The following is a 19789-nucleotide window of genomic DNA, read 5'->3' on the forward strand; positions in this document are numbered from 1 at the left end:
CTTTGGCACTCTGAAAAGGTGGCCTCTATGGATCAAGTATAGATCAGATCAAACATTATTGTAAAAGTGCTGTTTTTCTTTTTTTTCCAGTTTATCATGCAATCTACTTGGAAGAAATGGTTGCCTCAGAAGTTGCTCGAAAACTTGCCTCGGTGTTTAATATTCCTTTCCACCAAATTAACCAGGTTTACAGACAGGGCCCTACTGGTATCCACATCCTTGTCAGTGACCAGGTAAGTCAGACAGCAGCATCACTCCTCCTTTCACAGTGGCGCTCGTATGCATTGTTGGGGCTGTAAGAAATGCTGCCGACTTCTTTTGCAAGTATTGATAGTCATTTTTAAAGAGGTGGAATCAAAATGTGTAAGCAGGAATTAAAGCATCTAAGTAGAGAAGGGATAGTCAGGAAAAGCAGACTGAGCTTTCCCTAATGTTTTTGAGCTCAGATATTTGCTGGGGCAGTCTTTGGTCCTTCTGTGAGGTAAGGCATTAGATATGTTCTCCTTTTAGACATTATTGGAAGAGCAGTATTTTAAAAACATGTAATATTACAAGTACAGCATGCCCCTTGCTCAAGCTATGCTCACTGACAAGCAGTAATAATAATAGGGGAAGTCAGTACCCATAGGACCTGGCACAGCATGCCTCTCATTTACCATCTCATACTACTGTCATGAATTATTTGGATCCTGTAAGAAAGATGTAAGGATTATGCTGTAGTACTTTTACTAAAGATTTAACCATTTATAGTTAAGGAGGACTGGTGGGTCTTATACACTTACACATCTGCTTTATCCTTCTAGATGGTTCAGAACTTTCAAGACGAGAGTTGTTTTTTATTCTCCACAGTGAAAGGTACTTTCCATGTGTGTGCGCCTCGGCATGTTGTGATCATGAAGGGCAGTGTGCCCCCGATAGCAGCTCTCTTGTGTGTGCATATTCTATTTTTTTTTTGTTTGTTTGTTTTTGTTTATTCCAGTCAGGGTTTCTCTGTGTAACCCCGGCTGTCCTGGAACTAGCGCTGAAGACCAGGCTGGCCTCTGCCTCCCGAGTATTACAATTATAGGCACCCTTGCCTAGCTGTGCATGGATATTCTTGAGAAAGATGTTTTTGCTAATTTTAAGAGATTGGAACATGTATGAACAGTATTTTTAGTGTCTCTAATAGAAATTATCTAGCAAATACAGAAAGAGTTAGGTTTTCTAGATGACTGGCCATTCTGCCAGTATTGCTTAGCGATATATCCAAGACTGAAACAAGGGTAATGGGAAAAGTCAGAATTGGTCACAGGCACAGAAACTGACCAGTATTGGGTGTTGTGAAGAAATAAAGTGTGGGGAATATGGGAGAGGGGAAGCATTGAGCTGTTAACAGAAGGCTTTTCTGAGGTGATTTGAAAAATGAGCTGGCCACAGGACTAGCCCAAGGACAGCACGGGACTTTGCAGAAGAATGCACTTGGCGTTTGTGAGGGCTGGAAGGCGGCCGTGCAGCTGCCATGTAGGGTGAGGGTGAGCAGAGCAGAGTGGGGTCAGAGAGAGAGGCAGCTCCTGGCATGCAGTGATGGCTGCTGACGTTGGTCACTGGATCTTATTTCAGATGGGTTGGGAAGTCAGGAAAGTGGTTTAAACAAAGAAATAATGAGATTGGGTTTTTCTTCTACTACAACTGTGGAGATAACAAGATGGCAAAACTGGAGTAGGCAGTCGATCTAGGCAAGAGGTGATAGGAGTGTCTGGACATGTGGACAGGGCCCATTTGGTCCCTGTTTGATGGGGGAATAGTTATGACTGCCAGGGCAGGTGGCTGCCTCATCAAAGAGGTAAGTAAGGTTGATGCAAAACAACTTGGCATGTCAAGCAGGCGAGGTACTAATTTAGAAATTTTCATGTCAGTAGTGACTAAGAGCTGGGCAGACTGTACAGAGCTAATTAGGGAGTAGTGTGGGAAGAGGGCCAGGCCAGGCCAGGTGAGCTCAAAACTACAAAGTTAGAGAGGGAAGAGCTTCATGAAGGCGGAACATGGGTTAAGATCAGTTATACTAGTCTCAGCACAGGACCCCCACCCAGAAGAGGACAAGGTCTCAAGTCCCCCTCTCCTGGTAGTCACTCTGCAAAGAAGCAGCCCCAAAGGGTTAAAATTACAAAATGTTGCTCATATGCCAGTGGCCATCGAGCTACCTCAAGATCCAAGACAGCAGTGAACTGGCTCACTTCTCATTCATATGCAGAAACATCTTTAATTTCAAAACCATATAACTTTTACCTTGCAAAATCCCAGAAATCCATGCTTAATCATGTACTTGTATCTTGTGAAACCAGTGGTTGTTTGCAGCATTAGTCCTCACGGACTTCTCCGGTCTTAGTTTACCGTTTGTGAGACTTGGAACCCATGAAAGCCTTCTTTCTGTTTTTATGAATGCCTCCACTGCCTCTCACAATTTCCTGAGGCCATTAGGCAAGGTCTTGTTATATATCTGCCTTTGCGGGTTCAGCTTTCCAGGAGAGAAAGATGGATGCCTACAGCAGACCCTTCAGGCTGCCTGTACATTTTGTGCAGGGCTTTTTCAGCTCTACCCTCACACAGTGCTTTGGCCTATTTTACCTCTAGCATACAAGCCCTTCCCTGTAGGGCCAGCAAGAGGTGCAGGGGTTGGAGTCCCAGGGCAGTGTTCCAGGGAATATAGGTATAGAGTTGTCTAAGGGAAGCAGAACTAGAGCAAAGCAATTAACTTTTTATCAAGCTGTAACCTCTGAAGCAGATTGTACATTTCCATCTTTAATAATGTTTCTTTTCTAAGTTTAGGGTTTCTTTTTTAACTTTTTCCCTTTTTTCTTGGCAGCTGAAAATAATGATGGTATTCATATAATTTTGAAGTGATACCTTATACAGACTGAACTCTATTCAGTACCAAATAAAGTCATGCTTAAAGTGTGTGAAGACTGAATCCAAGAAGTCTTGGGATTGGATTTTACTGTGAAATGTTTCATATTGAAAACACAAGATGACCTTCCTAATGAGCTGTAGGAGAGACAAGTCTCCTCATTGTCACTGCCACAGCCCAGCACCCTCATGAGAGTGAGCACATCGGTCGATGTGCAAACCAGCTCCCGGCCCATGGTGTGGGGACAGGGGCCAGTGGACAGAGTTCCCAGAAGCAGTCTCTGCTGGCTTTGACACTGTATGCGGTTTGAAAATGAATGTAAACTCAACCGTGGGCATTTACCTTTCTATGCCAGTTTGGCTTCTGTTGCCTGACCCTTATGCTGACCTGGGGAGAAGATAGGTGTGCTCTCTTTGGGGAGCTGCTGTGCTGACACAGCAATATTGGTCAGGTAAGAGGCTGAGCACCTTGTCAGAAGCGATCGATCATGTCTGAAGGTGTACGTCTGAGGACATCATGCCAGACCAGGGATGAGCCAAGCAGAGAGGATGAGCAAAACTTTCAGCAGTACCTTGGTGTGAGGTCAGTGTAAGCCCTGATAGGCACAAAGACGTGGGTGTTTGGCTTTTGCTTCCATTTTTAGCATTTTAGTTCTGGATTTCACCTTTTGAAACCTCCTTGCCTTTTAAACTCATGTGGTTTCCTTCTCTCGTCTCCCCTGTTCTCCATTCTCCCCACACTTAAGCCTTCCAAGTAGCTGGGACTCCAGGTGCACAACTCACTTCTTTTGTGCTTGGCTCTGTTCTTAAATGTGTTTAAAGCCCTTCCCCAGACAGTAGAACTAGACGATGTAACAGGGGAAACAAAGTATTATTGTTGGTAGCTTCTGACTTGGTGTTAAAGGGATCTTTGTTTTGAATCAGATGAAAGTACCCATGGAAACACTAGATGTCATAACAAGACACTAAAATGTACCATAACCCCCTCTTCTCCCCTCAGATGCTGAGTTTCAGTACAATCATGGATATACACTCTGGTGATTAGTTCAGGGCTATTAAGGTGTTTTACCTCTTTGCTGCTGTCTGTAACAGGTGTGCCTCTTTATATAGGATCACATGTGCTTGCACACCACTCTCAAAGGGATTCTTCGGCTTTTCCCTTCCTCCCCAGAATTCATCAGCAAACATTTTAGCAGGTCTGAGTTTTAAAAAACCTTTTTCTGTTTTAATTATGTAGTATCTCTGCCCATTTGCTCACTTGCTGGCTGTGAATGTCTGTCTGACCCTTGTTCAGGTGGGTAGGAATGACTACTTCAGTGGGTAAAGGCTTTAACGTCTTGCATTTTATTCATAATGGGGGTTAATTATTTGCCACAAACTCTAAACTCTGTCTCCATATTTTCATCTTGGGCTTGGCAGTGCTGTAGCTCTGCAGGCCCTTTAGAGGAGGGGAGTGTTCCTATCTGTCCTTTCCTTCGCTTTTGTGTGACCACATGCTTTCTGTACCAGTCACTTATTTGGGAAAGAAATGAATTTATCTCCTGATTGTTTCTAGAGTTTTGCTTGTCTGTTAGCTTTCTTTTTTGAATCTTATGATTTATGGAACAATAAATGTCATTTAATGCTGTGTGCTATTTTGAATTCCTTATCAGGTTTTAGAAGTGGGGTAAAAGTACTTACAAGCTCCTCAGACTTGAAATTGTGCTGAGCTGCAAAAAGTGCTAGTCTGTCTCAGTGAAACTGTACAGAACCCACAGCACCAGCAATTTGCTACTTTGGTTAATAGGATGTACAGTTCAGTGTAATAAATGTTTTCTGATTTTTTTGTAAATGTGTCACTCATTTAAAGTCTAAGTTGTGCTACTGTCATCTCAGGTCACATGGAATGAAGGACTTTCCTGGGTGTGTCTTACACACCCCTTAGTGGCCGCGCTGTAAGAGGTTCACCCCTGTGGGTTGTCCCTGCCCTTTTTTCCTTTTCTGCTGATTTCCAAAAGGTGATGCATCTCAAGACAGGTAATTTATAGGAACTGTCTCTACAGAAGACAAGTCAGGCTTTCTGACAAGAGGTTCTTCTAGTCTGTGAATGAAGTTATGGTCGTTGTGAATCAAGTCCAACACTATGATAGGCTAGCTCAGAAAAAATGTATGGTTGTCATGAATCACTGAAGTCTAGTACATACTTCATCTCCTCCCTCCCCCACCATACAGTTAATAGCTGATGTGATATTCACATAGTCTTCAAGCCTGGGAATACTTCAGCATGTCCTAGCAAGGTAGTCAAACTCAAAGTAAGCTGATGCTTACAAGGATTCTCCTGATGAATTTCCAAGGTATATGTGTGTATCTGCTTTTCACTGAGAATGCAGCTGAGGCACTGTGTACAGATGCTGTAACACTGTCCACAGAGACAGAAAAACAGCTCAATTTTGCAGTTTTGGCTGTGGAGTAGTTGCTAGGAAGGTTCGGTTACCATTAGCCCCTAAGGTCACATTGAAGGCGGAAACTGTCAATGGCACAGAGCAGGCAGCAGCCACAGTAAAAGCCTGGGTGTCCTACCCTAGTTCAGGTGATACCTGTATTTGGAGAGTTGCTTTGCTCAGATTTACCAGCTTGAGCATCACAGCAGTAAAGCCTCTGACCAATTCTAGTGAGCACTGTAAGGGCTTGTTAGGAGTTTAAAAGGTGTCAACACTTTACTCGTTTGAGTTTTTCCATGTGTGAAGCTTTAATGTAGTTCTGGTATGATCTCTAAAAATTCAGAGTAAATTTGAAAAAAAATTCATTCTCATGCACCCATTCATTATTTTTACTTGATTATATTATAGATAACTTAAGCCTTAATTCTGAGTTTCTTCAAGGTTCCCCCAAATTTTTTGAGAAGTGTGGACATAATTGGCTTTTTTCCTTCAACAGAAATGCATTGTATGCTGCAGCACATGGCAGAGCTTATTTCCAATGGGGCAATGCAAAGTAGGTTGCTTTTGTTTAGGTTTTGGTCCCACCCAGCTTAGAGTCCTCATTCTTTGGTGTTCTCTGGAAATGTATTCACACACGTTTCTACATACGAAACTACCAGCCATTCTGAGTTTGCAGTACAGTCACATTGATAAAGGTGCTATTTAGTCTTCAAAATGGAAAAGTTCTGCAAATCAGTAGGAATCATTATGAATTAAAGTAGGCCACCGGCTTAAGGACCAGGTAGAAAACCACAGGCTCTTTGCTCTGCTCTGGTTGTGCTAACACTGAAGGTCTATGTGTTGGATGCTGACAAAGCCGGGTAGGGCTGTGTGCCTAGGTGGGTATCCACCGCTGAAGGGCTCCGGGTTACTTGTGTGGTCTCGGCTGCACCACAGCACTCCTGTCATATGGTAACTGACACAGGCTTTGATTTGCTTGCATCCCAACAAGGTTAAGGTGAATGGAATCACCAGTTCCTGCAATCTGTGCTGAAGTCTTTTCTGTAATGCTTTCCCAATGGAGAGTCGAGATAGGGTGATGGTGGCACAGTCAGGAGACTGGTCTAACCTGGAGGATGGGGCCCTTGGCCTAAGGAGCTGCTGTCAGAGTATGACACAGCACCTGCACAGTCGATGTCCACTTCCTGCCACTGCTGGTGGAGGGGTGACTGGAGCAAAGTAGGCATGGACTTTGACATGAGGAAGCTGAGCCTGGAAGGAGATGGAAAAGGGGGAATAGTCTGCCCTGGCATTAGCATTCTTGTATAACCTTAGAAAACCTGAAGTCCATTTAAAATTGACTCTACCTTAACATTAGGAAGGTAGAATGCTCTAAGCTAGAACTGCTCCTGTTCATCCCTTCTACCCCAAAGTCCAGCACCCTCTAAAGACAAATGGAAACGTTTGTCCAGCGGCAGTGATTACCTATTTGTAAACAGCCCCTACACTTAAAACAGTGACCTTTAGTTGCTTGCCTTGGAAGCTTGTGAAAGTAGCAGTCACCAGACTACGTGGAACCTACACCTCCAAGAAATAGATGTTTGAAGAAGCCTAAGGTAGTACTGTGTATGGAATCAGACCAGCTTGCATAAACACAACAGACTAGACAAGTGGATGTTGACTTTTTTTTAAATACATTGTGTGCACTAATGCAAGTGCACGCCACAGTATGTATGTGGCGGTCAGAAAACATTTGGGAATTGGTTCTAGTCTATTTTGTGTGTTCTTGAACTCAGGGAGACAGGAAACAAGCACCTTTACCTGCTGAGCTCTCTTAACATCCTGGATGTTGATGTCTGGGTATTCCTCAGTTGCTGAGAAACAGCCAAGGAGGGACTTGCACCTACCCGCATGCGCTTGATGCCTGCACGGGTGACCTGCTGGCAGTCGTACAGCTCCAGCCGCTCTAAGCCACGGCAGTTCTCCAGGTGCTCCAGTGCAGCATCCGTGACAAGGAGGCAGTTGTCCAGCTCCAGTACCCGCAGTCTCTCGTGCCCACATGTGCTGCTGCTCAGGTGTAGGATCCCTTCATCTGTGATGAGCTCACAGTGGGACAAACTCTGGGGAGGGAAGAAATACGTTCCTTCAGAGGTAAGAGCTGGGGAGTCAGCTCCTCAAGTGCCCCTGAGTGACTGCTGGCTGTGGTGTGGTTTGTCCTCTGAAAAGCACATGCTGGAAATTGAGTGTCATGTTGTTGGGGAGGCCGCCTTTGTATGAATGGAAGATGGAAAGGCTGGAGTCTACAAAAACCTCATCAGATTGACATCCAGTACTGCAGGAAACACTTGCTTAGGGTTTTCTGTAAAAAAGCAAAAATGGCTGTGACACTGTTTCCTTGTCCAGAGAGGAGCTGACAAGGCCCTGGGTTTTTTTTGCACCCAGGCAGCTGACTTTAACCAGAAATTAAGGAAATACATGTTTCAGGGGGGTACTTCAAAGTTTTCCCCCTTGAGCAGTTTTATGGCCCAGTTCACCATCTGAGTAGAGGCTTCACCAGTAAAGCCAGCCGTTTTGGTGCCCTTGTTTCTTTAAAATGTACAGGGGCTGGAGAGGTGGCTCAGTAGTTAAAAGCACACACTGCTCTTCCAGAGGACCAAAGTTTGGTTCTCAGAACTCAGATGATGGCTCACCACTGCTTGTGACTCTGGCTACAGGAGGATCCAATGCCATTGGCTTCTGTGAGCACCTGCAGTCACCCTAGCACAGACATTAAAGTGTAGATGTCTGAGACCTTGACCCCTGCATACAGCATTAACCTCTTGGGAGTGATAATAAAAGTTACATAGCCAAGTTTACTTAGTAACTTCAGACTGGACAGTTTCTCCGCTGTGAAAGTAGAAAATCCATACCAACATAAAAGGTCGTGGGGGTGGGGGATGGTGCCTGCGAGTGACTGATGTGTTTACCCTGGGGAAGAGACTATGAGATAATGTCTGAGGTACTGGGGCTGAGTAAGAAAGGGCAGAGTGCTGCAAGGTCCCAGGTGGGAAACAGAGGATGTCCTTGGATGGAGAGAAATGGGAGCTAGGGCACAGGCCATGCAGGCCACGCAAGCCAATGCATGGCAGAAGTGGAGGTCTAAACAACTTGTGGGAGATGGCTCTTTCCTACCACCGTTTGGATCAGGCTTGACAGCAAACACCCTCTCCACCGAACCTGCCCATGGGTTTTTGATCCCAGAATCACCGAGAATGTTACACTTCTCAGAGAGCTCATTAGTTAGAATATGTTAATTCTTTAAATGTTAGGAAGAATTCTAAGCAAATGCACTTGTAATGAATATTTGGGAGAATTTAAAGATTAAGGAATAAGTGAATTTCCTTAAGAGAAGTTTTGAGGGTTTTGTTTGTTTTTTTTTTTTTTTTTTTTTTTTTTTTTTTGGTTTTTCGAGACAGGGTTTTCCTGTAGTTTCTAGAGCCTGTCCTGGAACTAGCTCTTGTAGACCAGGCTGGCCTCGAACTCAGAGATCCGCCTGCCTCTGCCTCCCGAGTGCTGGGATTAAAGGTGTGTGCCACCACCGCCCGGCGGGGTTGTTTACATCAAATGAGTTATTTGTACATTTCACCTATGTTGTCAAATCCATACTGTGAAAATTTGAAAATCTCCAAAATCTAAAAATTTACACAGTACCACAAATAGGGAATATCAACACAAATAGGAAATCCACAACTGACCTCACGAGGCAGGCCACAATAGAACAAGACATACATGAATTTGTGTTTAGACTTTGATACTAATCCCAAGCACTTCATTTGTATAGTGTGTATGATACGTGTGTAGTGAAACAGTGTGGTAGCCCAAACACCTGTGTCCCAAACCTTTTGGATAAGGGATGCTCGGCCTGGACAGCTGTGGTGGCAGCACGGCCTGAGGGCCTGTTTCCAAAGGCTCACTGATCTCTACCATGTTATGTTCTTTTAATTTGGGCTTATTTATTTTACTTTGTTCTGGATCTTGGAGTTGGAAATATAAATCACTGGGTCCTGGGTCCTCTCTCAAGTGCAGGCACTGGTGTGGGGTCTGCAGCGCTGTCTTGGCTGTACCCCCACATCTTGATGTGCAGGCACCTCGTGAGGAACTGGCCTTGGTGGTTGGAGGATGGATGGAGGGGGTTAATGGGGGGTGTGTGGTGTGGTAGAGGTGGGGTGTAGTGTGGTGGTGTTTGAGGTTTGATCAGCTTCAATCTAAACGAACATTTTAATAATTTTGGAATTCTTAGCTGTTTCAATTTTAATTGTGATACTATGACTGTCACAGTTCCCTGTCTTGTTCTTTGTTTTCTTCAGGCTGCTCTCACTTGCCAAGAGTAGGCCATCTCTGTTTTTGAGTCATCCACTGAATGTTGGTTTTACTGTGTTTTCATAATTTCTAACTGGAATGTTTCTCTAAAGTCCACTTTAAAATGTGTCCATCTTATCTGGACAGTCAGCTGAGTCCAGAATGTTCTGTCGTAGCCAAAATGTTCTGATTTCTTGTTTACATCTCATTGTACCAGGCCCGCAGCACTACACTGTGGAGTAATGCCCTGTTGTCACCACACTGTGGCCAAGTCCCCATCCCCAGTCTGGTCTAATACCCATGGGGCAGGTGCTTGCCACGACTAGGTAGAGCTGGGCATTCAGACTCCTCCACACAGCCCTGATTCAGGTGTGGGAGACATCTGACTGTCACCTGGGGAGTGGCTCCCTGTGTGGTCTCTAGTGATACTGCATGTGTGGTCTGGCAGATTGTCACTACTAGGCAGAGATGAGAGATCCCAGCCCCACTCCCCTTTACTGACAGGGCGGGGACGCGAAGTTCTCTGGATTAGAGGATAATCACTGTCAGAAGGCCTTCTTGGCCTTTGGTCAGAAAAAGCAGTTCTTTGGAGTTTCTTCCCTCTCAGCTCCTTTAGAGCCCAGCTTTGGACAAAGCAAACCCCCCAGGGACTCAACTCAGTCTGCAACCCTAAGACCCCCCCCCAGCTGGTCTTTGCTTCCCTTCTTGAGACGTATTAAATATTCTGTGCCTAGGCTTAGTTGAAAATCAATGTAAAGTGACAAAGTATGAAGAGGTCTTTTTTGTTTTGGTTTTTAGAGACAGGGTTTCTTTGTGTAGCTTTGGAGCCTACCCTGGAACTCACTCTGTAGACCAGGCTGGCCTCAATTTCAGAGATCTACCTGCCTCTGCCTCCTGAGTTCTGGGATTAAAGGTGTGTGCACCGCCCAGCTAATAAGGAAGACTTTAAGATAAGGAAGGGACTTAGCAGAGAAAGGAGCTGTGGTTTTGCACTCATGCTGGCTTTTCTCTCCTCTGCTGGGCTGCTGGGGGTCTGCTCTTTACACACTGTGCAGTGCTTCCTAAGGGACACCTCAGGAGTGCTCTGCTGACAGTGTCGTGACCACACCTAAGGAATGAGACCTACTCCTCTTGCCTGAGCCTGAACCTTCCCTGATCTTCAACAGTCACACTGGAGAAGCTGGTCGGCTGTTGAGGAAGCCACCTGATACTCTGAGCACGCCAGAGTGCCGGGGAGAGGGTCTGTCACCCTTGGCCCTTGCTGACTCCCCTCCTCTAAACCAGCAGGCTCCTTTTGGTGTGAGGCAGCTGTCATGGCCAGGGCCTTCCTGACAATGCCTGAGCCTCATACTGGTTGGGGTGATCCCAGGACTCACTGCACAGGTACACACATGCCTATTTCCAGAGAGACGAGCAGAATACAGGGATCCTGTCTGTCCTCAAATGACAGTCTAAACCACAGGCCCAGTCCTTCCTGGAAATCCCACAACAGGAGGCCACCTTGGATTTACAGGAAGCACATTTACCATCTAAACAGTAAAAATGAATGCACAGATACGGCTAAGGAGTGAAGGGGAAGCCTAGCCCAAAACCTTGTTTTGTAAGGCGTGTCCCCCTTGGTTTAAAGGCGTGTCCCCCTTGGTCTAAAGGCGTGTCCCTCTTAGGCATGTCCCTCTTAGGCGTGTCCCCCTTAGGCTAATATTGACTTATAAAATCTTGCGGGCCTGCGGCCTGCCTGCTCTTTGTTTTCCTGCCCTCCTCGCTGGAACCTTGGATTTGTAAGTTCCCTTTCCTTTCCTTTATTAAAACTGAATTATATATATATTAAAGCTTGTCTGGTGAATCATAACTGCCGATCGACCACGCACCTTCAAAGGAGTCAAAGGTAAATTACAACATTGAAGACGGGTTATTCAAAAGAAGCACCACAAAGGCAGAGAAATAAGGGACAATAAGTGACGGTGAACGGAGGACACGGGCGCAGCACATTAAACGTAAACGACCAGATCTTCCCAGTCAAAGGCAGAGATTTGGGCCCAGGACCAGTTCAGGGGCTACACAAACCCTGATTCCAAAAAACCCAAGGGTGGAAAGATGTAACGTGGTGGCAGAATGCTGTGGAGCAGGGGCTAAAGCCTCAGGACTGGGAAGACTTAAGGCCAGCGGGCTGAAGAGATGACTAAGTGCTCAAAAGTCTTGTATGCTCTTGTAGACAACCCACGTAGGGCAGACCTATAACTATACACACACAGTTTTAAAAATCAGACTAGGTACAATCAACCACCTGTCTCTAAGACATAAAGACAGCTGAAAGAAAAGCACACGCCATTCACAGTATCAGCCGAGCACATCCCATAAAGCATCTCATATGATGCTGAGGCTGACTCCTCAGAAAACAACCATAGGTTTGGGTGTATTCTCATCCAATAAGGAAAGCTAACAGTCCCAGCTAGACTGTGGTAGGGGGTCTGTGCTAGAGGTGATGTGGGCTTCTGGGGAGAAACTGTGGGCCCATGGGAGAGCCTTATCTTGTAAATCTCAACATCCTGAGATACCTACAAGCTCTGAAGAAGTCAGGGTCACATCCCTTATGCAGAGATTCAAGTTTCAGAGCAGAGAAAAGTCTGCTGCCTGCGTTTCCTGTCCTCCAGTGAGAACTGTCTCCGGCCAAAGGAGCCCTCAGGACAATCTGCAGCCTGCAGTGCTGCTGCTAAGAATCTCAGTTCTAAAGTGGAGTCTCCAGGCCTGACTGTCTGCTAGCTATCCTTGGCACTTCTTACTTTGGTTTCTGGAGTAAGCTTTTTTTTTCCCCCTTGTTCTTTGAAATGTGGTCTCCTCATGCCAGTCAGCCTAGGCTCACACCTGAAGTCTTGTTGGCTTTCCAGGAGCTAAATATCACAGCTGCCCGCCTCAGACACCTGACTCGTGGTGGTGTCACAATGCAGCTTTACTCCTGCGTCGTTTCTAGAAGCAGCACATATAAAAGTAGGGGCCGCATTGAGAGGGGCTTTTGGTGCGCAACCTTCTGGGGAGAACTCTGGTTATTGGAAGGCATTCCAGAGAAGGGCAGTGGGTCCTGCTCTTCCAGGAGCCCCTACCATGACTGTTAGATCTTTCCAAACATGCTCAGACCTCTTTACCGCTCCAGCTGAGCACATACGAAAGGCAAGCCTGTCAGGAGGATGGCCCCATCTTGGTCCGTGTAACAGCATTTCACATGCCAACTGTGCTCTCCCTGACAAGATGGGCATGGGGTTCAGTGAAGTGATGGGGCTGTGGGTCCCTATCAGCTTCATGTCCCACAGTGGAAACAGTAACATCCGTATACCTCACAGCCCAGGATAGCCCAACAAGGAGCTCTTTGAGACCAAGAGTGATGGTCCTCTACAGGAAGGGGACCCGTATGAAAGGGATGTGTAAGCCATTGCTGTCACCAGTAACTCACTCACCAGGGCTTGTAGCTTGGGACAGTGGATGGAGAGCTGGATGAGGGTGCTGTCAGTGATCTAGAGAGAAACAGGATGTCAGTGCGGCTTCCACGCCAGGCCCTAACACCTAATCCTGACTTCTCTTGAACATGGGGATCAGAGAACACAAAAGAAAGCTAAAACCTCATCCAGGCATACATACTCTGGCTCAAACTATTGACACCTGGGCACACTTTGCTCTTGCTTCTGGTGCCTGAGGGAGTCTAGAGGCGGGACATAAAAGCAGGCAGATAAGGGGTTCCCCAGGACACCTTCTCTGTAGTTAACCCTACCACCTGACACACAGGTTCATTCCTCTCATGGACTATGTGTAAAATAAAAGGAAGGCCTGCCTATGCTTGGAAATGGATGGTGCTCTTTTGCATGTCTCTGCTAAAGTCTATCTGAAGTTCTGGAACAGCCAAACACAAGTCCCATTACAAGTGACCCTACCTAATGGGGGCCCAATACCCACCACCATGCTGAGGTAATGGAAGCCTGTTCTTGCTACTACGCCAGGCCCTCAGCAGTGACAGTGCAGCCTCAAGTGGGTGCCAGAAGTCCACTCACCAGGACACATTCTTCAAGGTCCATCTTCTCTAGCTCATGACAGTTCTGAAAGAGACCACAAAACACTCTGCTACATGGGCCATGTGAAGATGGGCCCTGTAGGAGTGAGCCCTACTTACAGCCATCCCAAACCAGCAATTCAGAGTGGTCGCCCTCCGAGTCTGCACTCAGTTCAGACAATGACCATGGCTACTGCGGGCCATACCATCCTCTCAACCCAGTGAGGGTTGTCACCTTCCTACACTGCAGAGGGCCTGAAAATGGGAGGTGAGGACAGGAAGACAGACACAGACAGGGTACCACAGTCAGGACACAAGACAAGGCAGAGCATGGCCGTGGCAGGGGAAACTGCAGATGCCCAGCTGGGTCCATACAGAAAGGGCACCTGCCACCGGAGAGAAGGTTCTGTTCAAGGGGGTCTCGCTGATGAGTCAGGTGTCAACAATGAGGCCTGAACTCCGTGCAGAATGCACTGAGGGCAATGTTTGAACTGCAGCTTATCAGCTGCACGTGCCCAGAGAGACCTCTGACTGTGGCCAGCATTTCTTCTCAAGTGCACAGTTTTGTTTTGTTCTTTTTTTTTTTTTTTTTTTTTTTTTTTGGAGACAGTTTCTCTGTAGCTTTGGAGCCTGTCCTGGAAGTAGCTCTTGTAGACCAGGCTGGCATCAAACTCACAGGGATCCGCCTGCCTCTGCCTCCCAAGTGCTGGGATTAAAGGCATGTCTGACTGAGCGCACAGGTTTTAAGATGAACTTTAGAATTGTCAGTGCTATGTGGAAGGTGGGACACACCTGCCAGGATCTCCCTAGCATCCTGGCCTGCTGAAAAAGGTGCACAGCCTGCCGAAAGGGCGCAGTCCTACCTCATGTTCGTTTGTGCTCCCCAAAACTACCTGAGCCACTCTGAATTAGCAGGGTGAGTTACAACGCAGTTGTGTTTCAAACTCAGTGCCTTACCCGAGCTAGGAGTGTAAAGCCTGCATCAGTCAAATGGGAGCATCGAGCAGCCTCCAAAATCCTGGGGAAGGGGGGAGGGAGAGCAGAAGCAGAGCCTGGTTAACAACAGAAACACTGCGTGTTGCAGCACACTGAGCTTCCTCCCCGTGACCTTCAGGGTCACGTGACCACAGCCTCTCAGGACAGACAGCAGCACCAGGATACATGGACCAGAGCAGAGTTCTAATGTCTCATCAGTGATCAAGGAGCCTGCCCACTACTGTTTTTAAAAACACAACTGGGGGCTGGAGAGATGGCTTGGTGGTTAAAACTACTGACTACTCTTCCAGAGAACCTGGGTTCAATTACCAGCACCCACATGGCAGCTCACAACTGTCTGTAAATCCAGTTCCAGGAGATCTGACACTTTCACACCAATGCATATAAAATAAAGTTAAATAAATCACAAAAAATTCTTTAGAAAATAAAAACACAATTAAAATGGACTTTTGCTAAACAAAATCATCTTGACATCCATGACATTTATTCATTCTTTGGTGCTGAGGATTGAGCTAAGGCCCTCATGCATGCAAGTGCTCTCCTGCCAAGTTACATCATCAGTCCCTAGACAGTGAAATTTCCAGTTGCCCTCTGGGAAAATGTAAACTGTGTGCAATGAAAAAACAGAACTGAAACAGGAGCTGGGTGATGGTGGTGCACACCTTTAATCCCAGCACTCAGGAGGCAGATGCTGGTGGATTTTTGTTTGGGAACAGCCTGGTCTACAGAGTGAATTTCAGGACAGCCAGGGCTACTCAGAGAAACAGTGTCTCACAAGAAGAAAAAAAAAACAGTTTCACTGGAATATGAACATAAATGATTAAATAAACTTTCCCGCCACTTCTTGAATAGCTTCTTGTTGTTTAGGTTAAGACTGCTAGTTTAAAAAAAAAAGCTGGGTGGTGGTGGCGCACGCCTTTAATCCCACCATTTGGGAGGCAGAGGCAGGCGGATCTCTGAGTTCGAGGCCAGCCTGGTCTACAAGAGCTAGTTCCAGGACAGGCTCCAAAGCTGCAGAGAAACCCTGTCTCGAAAAACCAAAGGGGGCGGGTGAACTGCTGGTTTTCTGGACAGTGGTGGCGCACGCCTTTAATCTCAGCTCTCGGGAGGTAGAGGCAGGTGGATCTTTGAGTTCGAGGCCAGCCTGGTCCACAGAGTTCCAGGACAGCCAGGGCTATTACACCGAACAACCCTGTCTCAAAAAGCAAAACAAAACAAAAAAAAACCCTGCTGGTCTTGAGACAGAAATCTACAGGTTTAGCTTCTCTCCTTATCCATCATGAGGTACAGGACAAACTGACTTTGCTCTGGGCCTCAGTTTCTGCTGAAAGTGAGTGTTCACTCACATGGCTGTGTTGAGTTAGATCAGGGATGGCACAGGCCTATAGGGAGCAGCTACTCTTGCACCAAGCTTCTGCATGTACAGGGTTAGTGCTTGGGGTGGTGGACAGTAACGCTCTGCCTTGGGAGCCAGCCCTTCCTCCAATATTCAGAAGACACAAGCAAGCAGCTACCTTTCCCGAGTTTACCCATCCTCTGACAGGTGCCCTAGAGACCCACCACAAGTCTGTTCTCTGCCAGACCATTCTGACGGCCAGAGGCTAATGGCATGAGTCAAACTACGGGCAAATGCATGAACCATACATGAACCAGATCAAGAAACATGGGAAGAGTCATCATGACCCGACAGGGTCAGGCACTGTCTTCCTCTAGTCCGCCCAACAGCTCCTGGCTCCGCCACCCCTCTCCCCTCTTTCAGCCTAGTCCTCAGTCATAGAGCAAAAGTGGGTCATACTCACTGCAGTCTGGGGCAGTTCAGGCCCAGGGCCGTGAGAGATGCATCCGTGAGATTACTACAACCAGAGAGGCACAAGGCCTGCAGCCGGTGGCAGCCCCTGCAGATCTGCACCACGCCCTCATCAGTGATGCGCTGGGGAGAAGAGGACAGGAGTCGGGGCCAGGAGAATGAGCCTACTGCGGCCCACCGTACTCCACCCTGACACCCAAACAAAACAGAAGCAGGCTGGTATGGCAGCACTCAACCTATAGTCCTGGCACTTAGAAGGCTGAGGCAGAAGGATTGCGAGTTTTAGCATATCCTAGACTACATAAGTGAAACTCTTTTAAAAATTAAAAAAAGTACCCAGGTCTAGTGGCAAACATCTTTGATCCCAGCACTTAGGAGGCAAAGACTGTGGATTTCTGTGAGTCTGGAGTCAGCCTCGTCTACAGAGTGAGTTCCAGGCTAGCCAAGACTATATAGTGAGACCCTGTCTCAAACAAACGAAACTGTCCAAAACCAAAATAAGGGTAAATAAGTCCTGGCTATCACCAAGTTGGCAGGCGCCTGCTTGGCTCTCTCTCCCTGAGTTCAATCCTAGTACTCAAAAACGGGTAGAAAGTGGCTTCTGCACAGCTTAAAATAGCCTAGTGTTAGTAACAGACGCTGAAAGTCTAAGATTCCACCCAAAGATACTGTTCTCGGAAGAAATTCATGAACTCGTGATAGAACAAAGAACTCAGGACATCCTAGTTAAAAGACACATTAGTATGCGGCTAGGTGTGTAGACAGGGATTTTCTGTGTATTTGTCATAGAACTGTGTGGTGTTTACATGTATATAATGCCTCACACCAAATACTTTAGAGAAAAGGAAAACTAGTTACTGATATATTCCTTGGAGTTCTAGTTCATTTGTCTGTAAATACCAGGAACAGTCTTTGTGCTCAAATACACTAATTCGTGCACATATAAGCATGTGCCTGTACTCTAGGTTTTCCACTGGCCAGTGTTAATCCTGTGTAACTAGCATGTGTCCTTTGGACAGTCCAGGCAGATCTGTGAAGCCAGCTATGAAGATCATCTGCTTTTCCCTCCACCACCAGGCATTCTCAAGACCGGGATTCATTTATTCAAAGCTGAAGGCAGGACCTTTCTCTTACATTTCTCAAACTCTAGGTCCCCCTTGGGCCATGCAGCCCATGACTGTGCATGCCCACACCGCAGCAGTGAGGGAGACTTGTAGGCTAATGCCTAGAGAAGACTGCTGGCTTTCTCTTGTACACGCTCTTTGCTGCACTGCTGCATGAGTGCACGTGTGTATGTGTGCATGTGCGTGCATTCTTCAGGTGCTGGCCACCTTCTTTTTTGAGACATATTCTGTTACTGGCTCAGAATTCACCAAGTAAGAGGCGGCTGGTTGCTCAGCAAGCTGGAGGAATCCTACTGCCTCTGCTTCCCCAGTGCTGGGTTTTAAGGACATGCTGCCATGCTCAGCTTCTTCGCGTGAGTTCTAGAGATCAAACTCAGGTCCTTGTGCTTGTAAAGCCAGCACTTAATTGACTGGGCTATCTCCGCAGCCCACAGCTATTATTCTTGCCAAGGAATTATAGGGGTATTTATCCAAAAAAGAAATGACATTAAGATATTAGCAAGCTGTTCAGGTTCAACAGTGGGCTAGTTACAGCATTTCTGATTGTTGTTGTTTTGAAAGAGTCAGCCAGGCAAACTGGCCTGCACCTCTAATCCCAGCTTGCAATATGCTAAGGCATGAGAACTATGAGTTTCAAGCTAGCCTGGGCTATGCGGTGGGATATGTATGTCCAATATATAAATTCATATACATGTTTCTAAATACGAATACAGGTATAGAAACTAACGATCAAGACTGATTGATGACTTGGGGGAAGTGCCAATGACCTTGTGCTGACCATGCTGCCTTATTATATTATTCTTCTCTCACCTTACTCATGGCTCCAATGAACATGGAAAGAGAAGTCAGGGTAGGGCCATGGGGTCATTTGCCAGCCATTTTGGGCATGTGCGGCCAGACAATGGAGCTACACGCAGGTGTGGCAGCGGGGGCACAGGTGCAGCAGGCAGTGGGACACGGGCATGATGGGCAGTGCCGTTGCGCTCAGGCGCCCGGGTCCATACTTACTGAGCAGGACTGCAGGTTGAGACTGACGAGCTCGTGGCAGTGGTGCTGAATGTGTTTCAGAGCTTCGTCCTCTAACTGAACAGATGGAGAAAATGAAAGAGGGATGGAACCAGGTGAGAGAACATGTCAGGTACCAAGGTGACCACAGCAAGGGAAACAGGCTGCCCAGATGTGTGGCCTTTGTACCTGAGTGCAACCCCTCAGAAGAAGGGCTTTCAGGCCCCTGCACCCCCGCACCAGCGCCTCGATGCCTTCCTTCGTGATCTGGTCGCACCAGGAGAGGTTCAGATACTCCAGGTTCCGGCAACCATCGCTGAGAGAACAAAGAACAGCAGCACCCTGGTCAGCCTCCTGCAGACAGTGCTGAACTCAGCACACCACAGACAGCCTGGAGGGGAGATGAGCCCAGGGCCCAGCTGAGCCGCCTCTTTCTCACTCAGTGGAGTCCCTGGGAATATCTCGGACTGAGACGCTAGCATGCTAGTGTTGAGTTTTGGGTTTCTCTGTGTAAGTACACGTATGTGTGTGGCCAGAAGTGGACTTTGAGTGTCTTCCTTAATTCCTCGCCACTTTTGTTACTAATTTTTAAAAGATCAGTTGATTGTAATGAACTCACAGACAAAAAAAAAAAAAAAAAAAGGACACAGCTAGATTACTTGAATCAAACACTGACCCAGCTTCAAACTCTATACATCCCAGTGAACTTCTATAGTTAGAAAGGGCACTCCAAAGCCATGGAGTTTCCCTTAAGATGTCACACATTCTGTATCAATTACAATTTTATGTACTCATCCATTACAAAAAGAAAAAAGAATTGAAAATAGAAAACAATTAGATTTAAATCCTCTTAAAGTGTGTGTGTGTGTGTGCGTGTGTGTGTGTGTGTTTGTGTGTGTGTTTGTGTGTGTGTGTTGTGCCTATGAGTGCAGTTGCCCAAGGGGTGAGAAGAGAACATCATACCTCGGGACCTGGAGTTAAGGTAACTGTGAGCTGCCCAATATGGGTGCTGGGAACTTGGTTCCCCTGCAAGAGCAATTATGTGCTCTTAACCACTGAGCCCCCTCCCCAGCCCCTAGCTTTCTATGCTCTTTCGTGATTCGTGGGTCCTTTTCTTCTGCATTCTCTCCCTCCTCATCACACAGGGGCTCTCGCTGAACCTGGCTGGGGCTCTCAAACTCAGCTGGGCTGGCTGGCCAGT

The 19789-nt window shown here is 46.7% G+C and overlaps 2 protein-coding genes across 4 annotated transcripts in view; one reads left to right on the plus strand and one right to left on the minus strand.

The window, feature by feature from the left end:
- Positions 1 to 4714, plus strand: part of Ubp1 (upstream binding protein 1) — a 51037-nt gene extending 46323 nt beyond the window's left edge. For both annotated transcript variants that reach the window (XM_038321778.1, XM_038321779.1), the window contains 3 exons: positions 91 to 233; positions 804 to 855; positions 2843 to 4714. In XM_038321778.1, the coding sequence (XP_038177706.1) occupies positions 91 to 233; positions 804 to 855; positions 2843 to 2880 (233 nt within the window). In that variant the 3' untranslated portion in view covers positions 2881 to 4714. The remainder of the gene's footprint in view (positions 1 to 90; positions 234 to 803; positions 856 to 2842) is intronic.
- A 1732-nt stretch (positions 4715 to 6446) lies between these two features.
- Fbxl2 (F-box and leucine rich repeat protein 2) overlaps positions 6447 to 19789 on the minus strand; it is a 42501-nt gene continuing 29158 nt past the window's right edge. For both annotated transcript variants that reach the window (XM_038323497.1, XM_038323498.1), the window contains 8 exons: positions 18778 to 18904; positions 18592 to 18666; positions 16452 to 16582; positions 14614 to 14674; positions 13658 to 13702; positions 13070 to 13126; positions 7190 to 7402; positions 6447 to 6554 (listed from right to left, as the gene is read on the minus strand). In XM_038323497.1, coding sequence (XP_038179425.1) covers positions 6447 to 6554; positions 7190 to 7402; positions 13070 to 13126; positions 13658 to 13702; positions 14614 to 14674; positions 16452 to 16582; positions 18592 to 18666; positions 18778 to 18904 — 817 coding nt within the window. The remainder of the gene's footprint in view (positions 6555 to 7189; positions 7403 to 13069; positions 13127 to 13657; positions 13703 to 14613; positions 14675 to 16451; positions 16583 to 18591; positions 18667 to 18777; positions 18905 to 19789) is intronic.

Source organism: Arvicola amphibius, chromosome 3 (assembly GCF_903992535.2).
Source record: "Arvicola amphibius chromosome 3, mArvAmp1.2, whole genome shotgun sequence".
NCBI classification, from domain to species: domain Eukaryota; kingdom Metazoa; phylum Chordata; class Mammalia; order Rodentia; family Cricetidae; genus Arvicola; species Arvicola amphibius.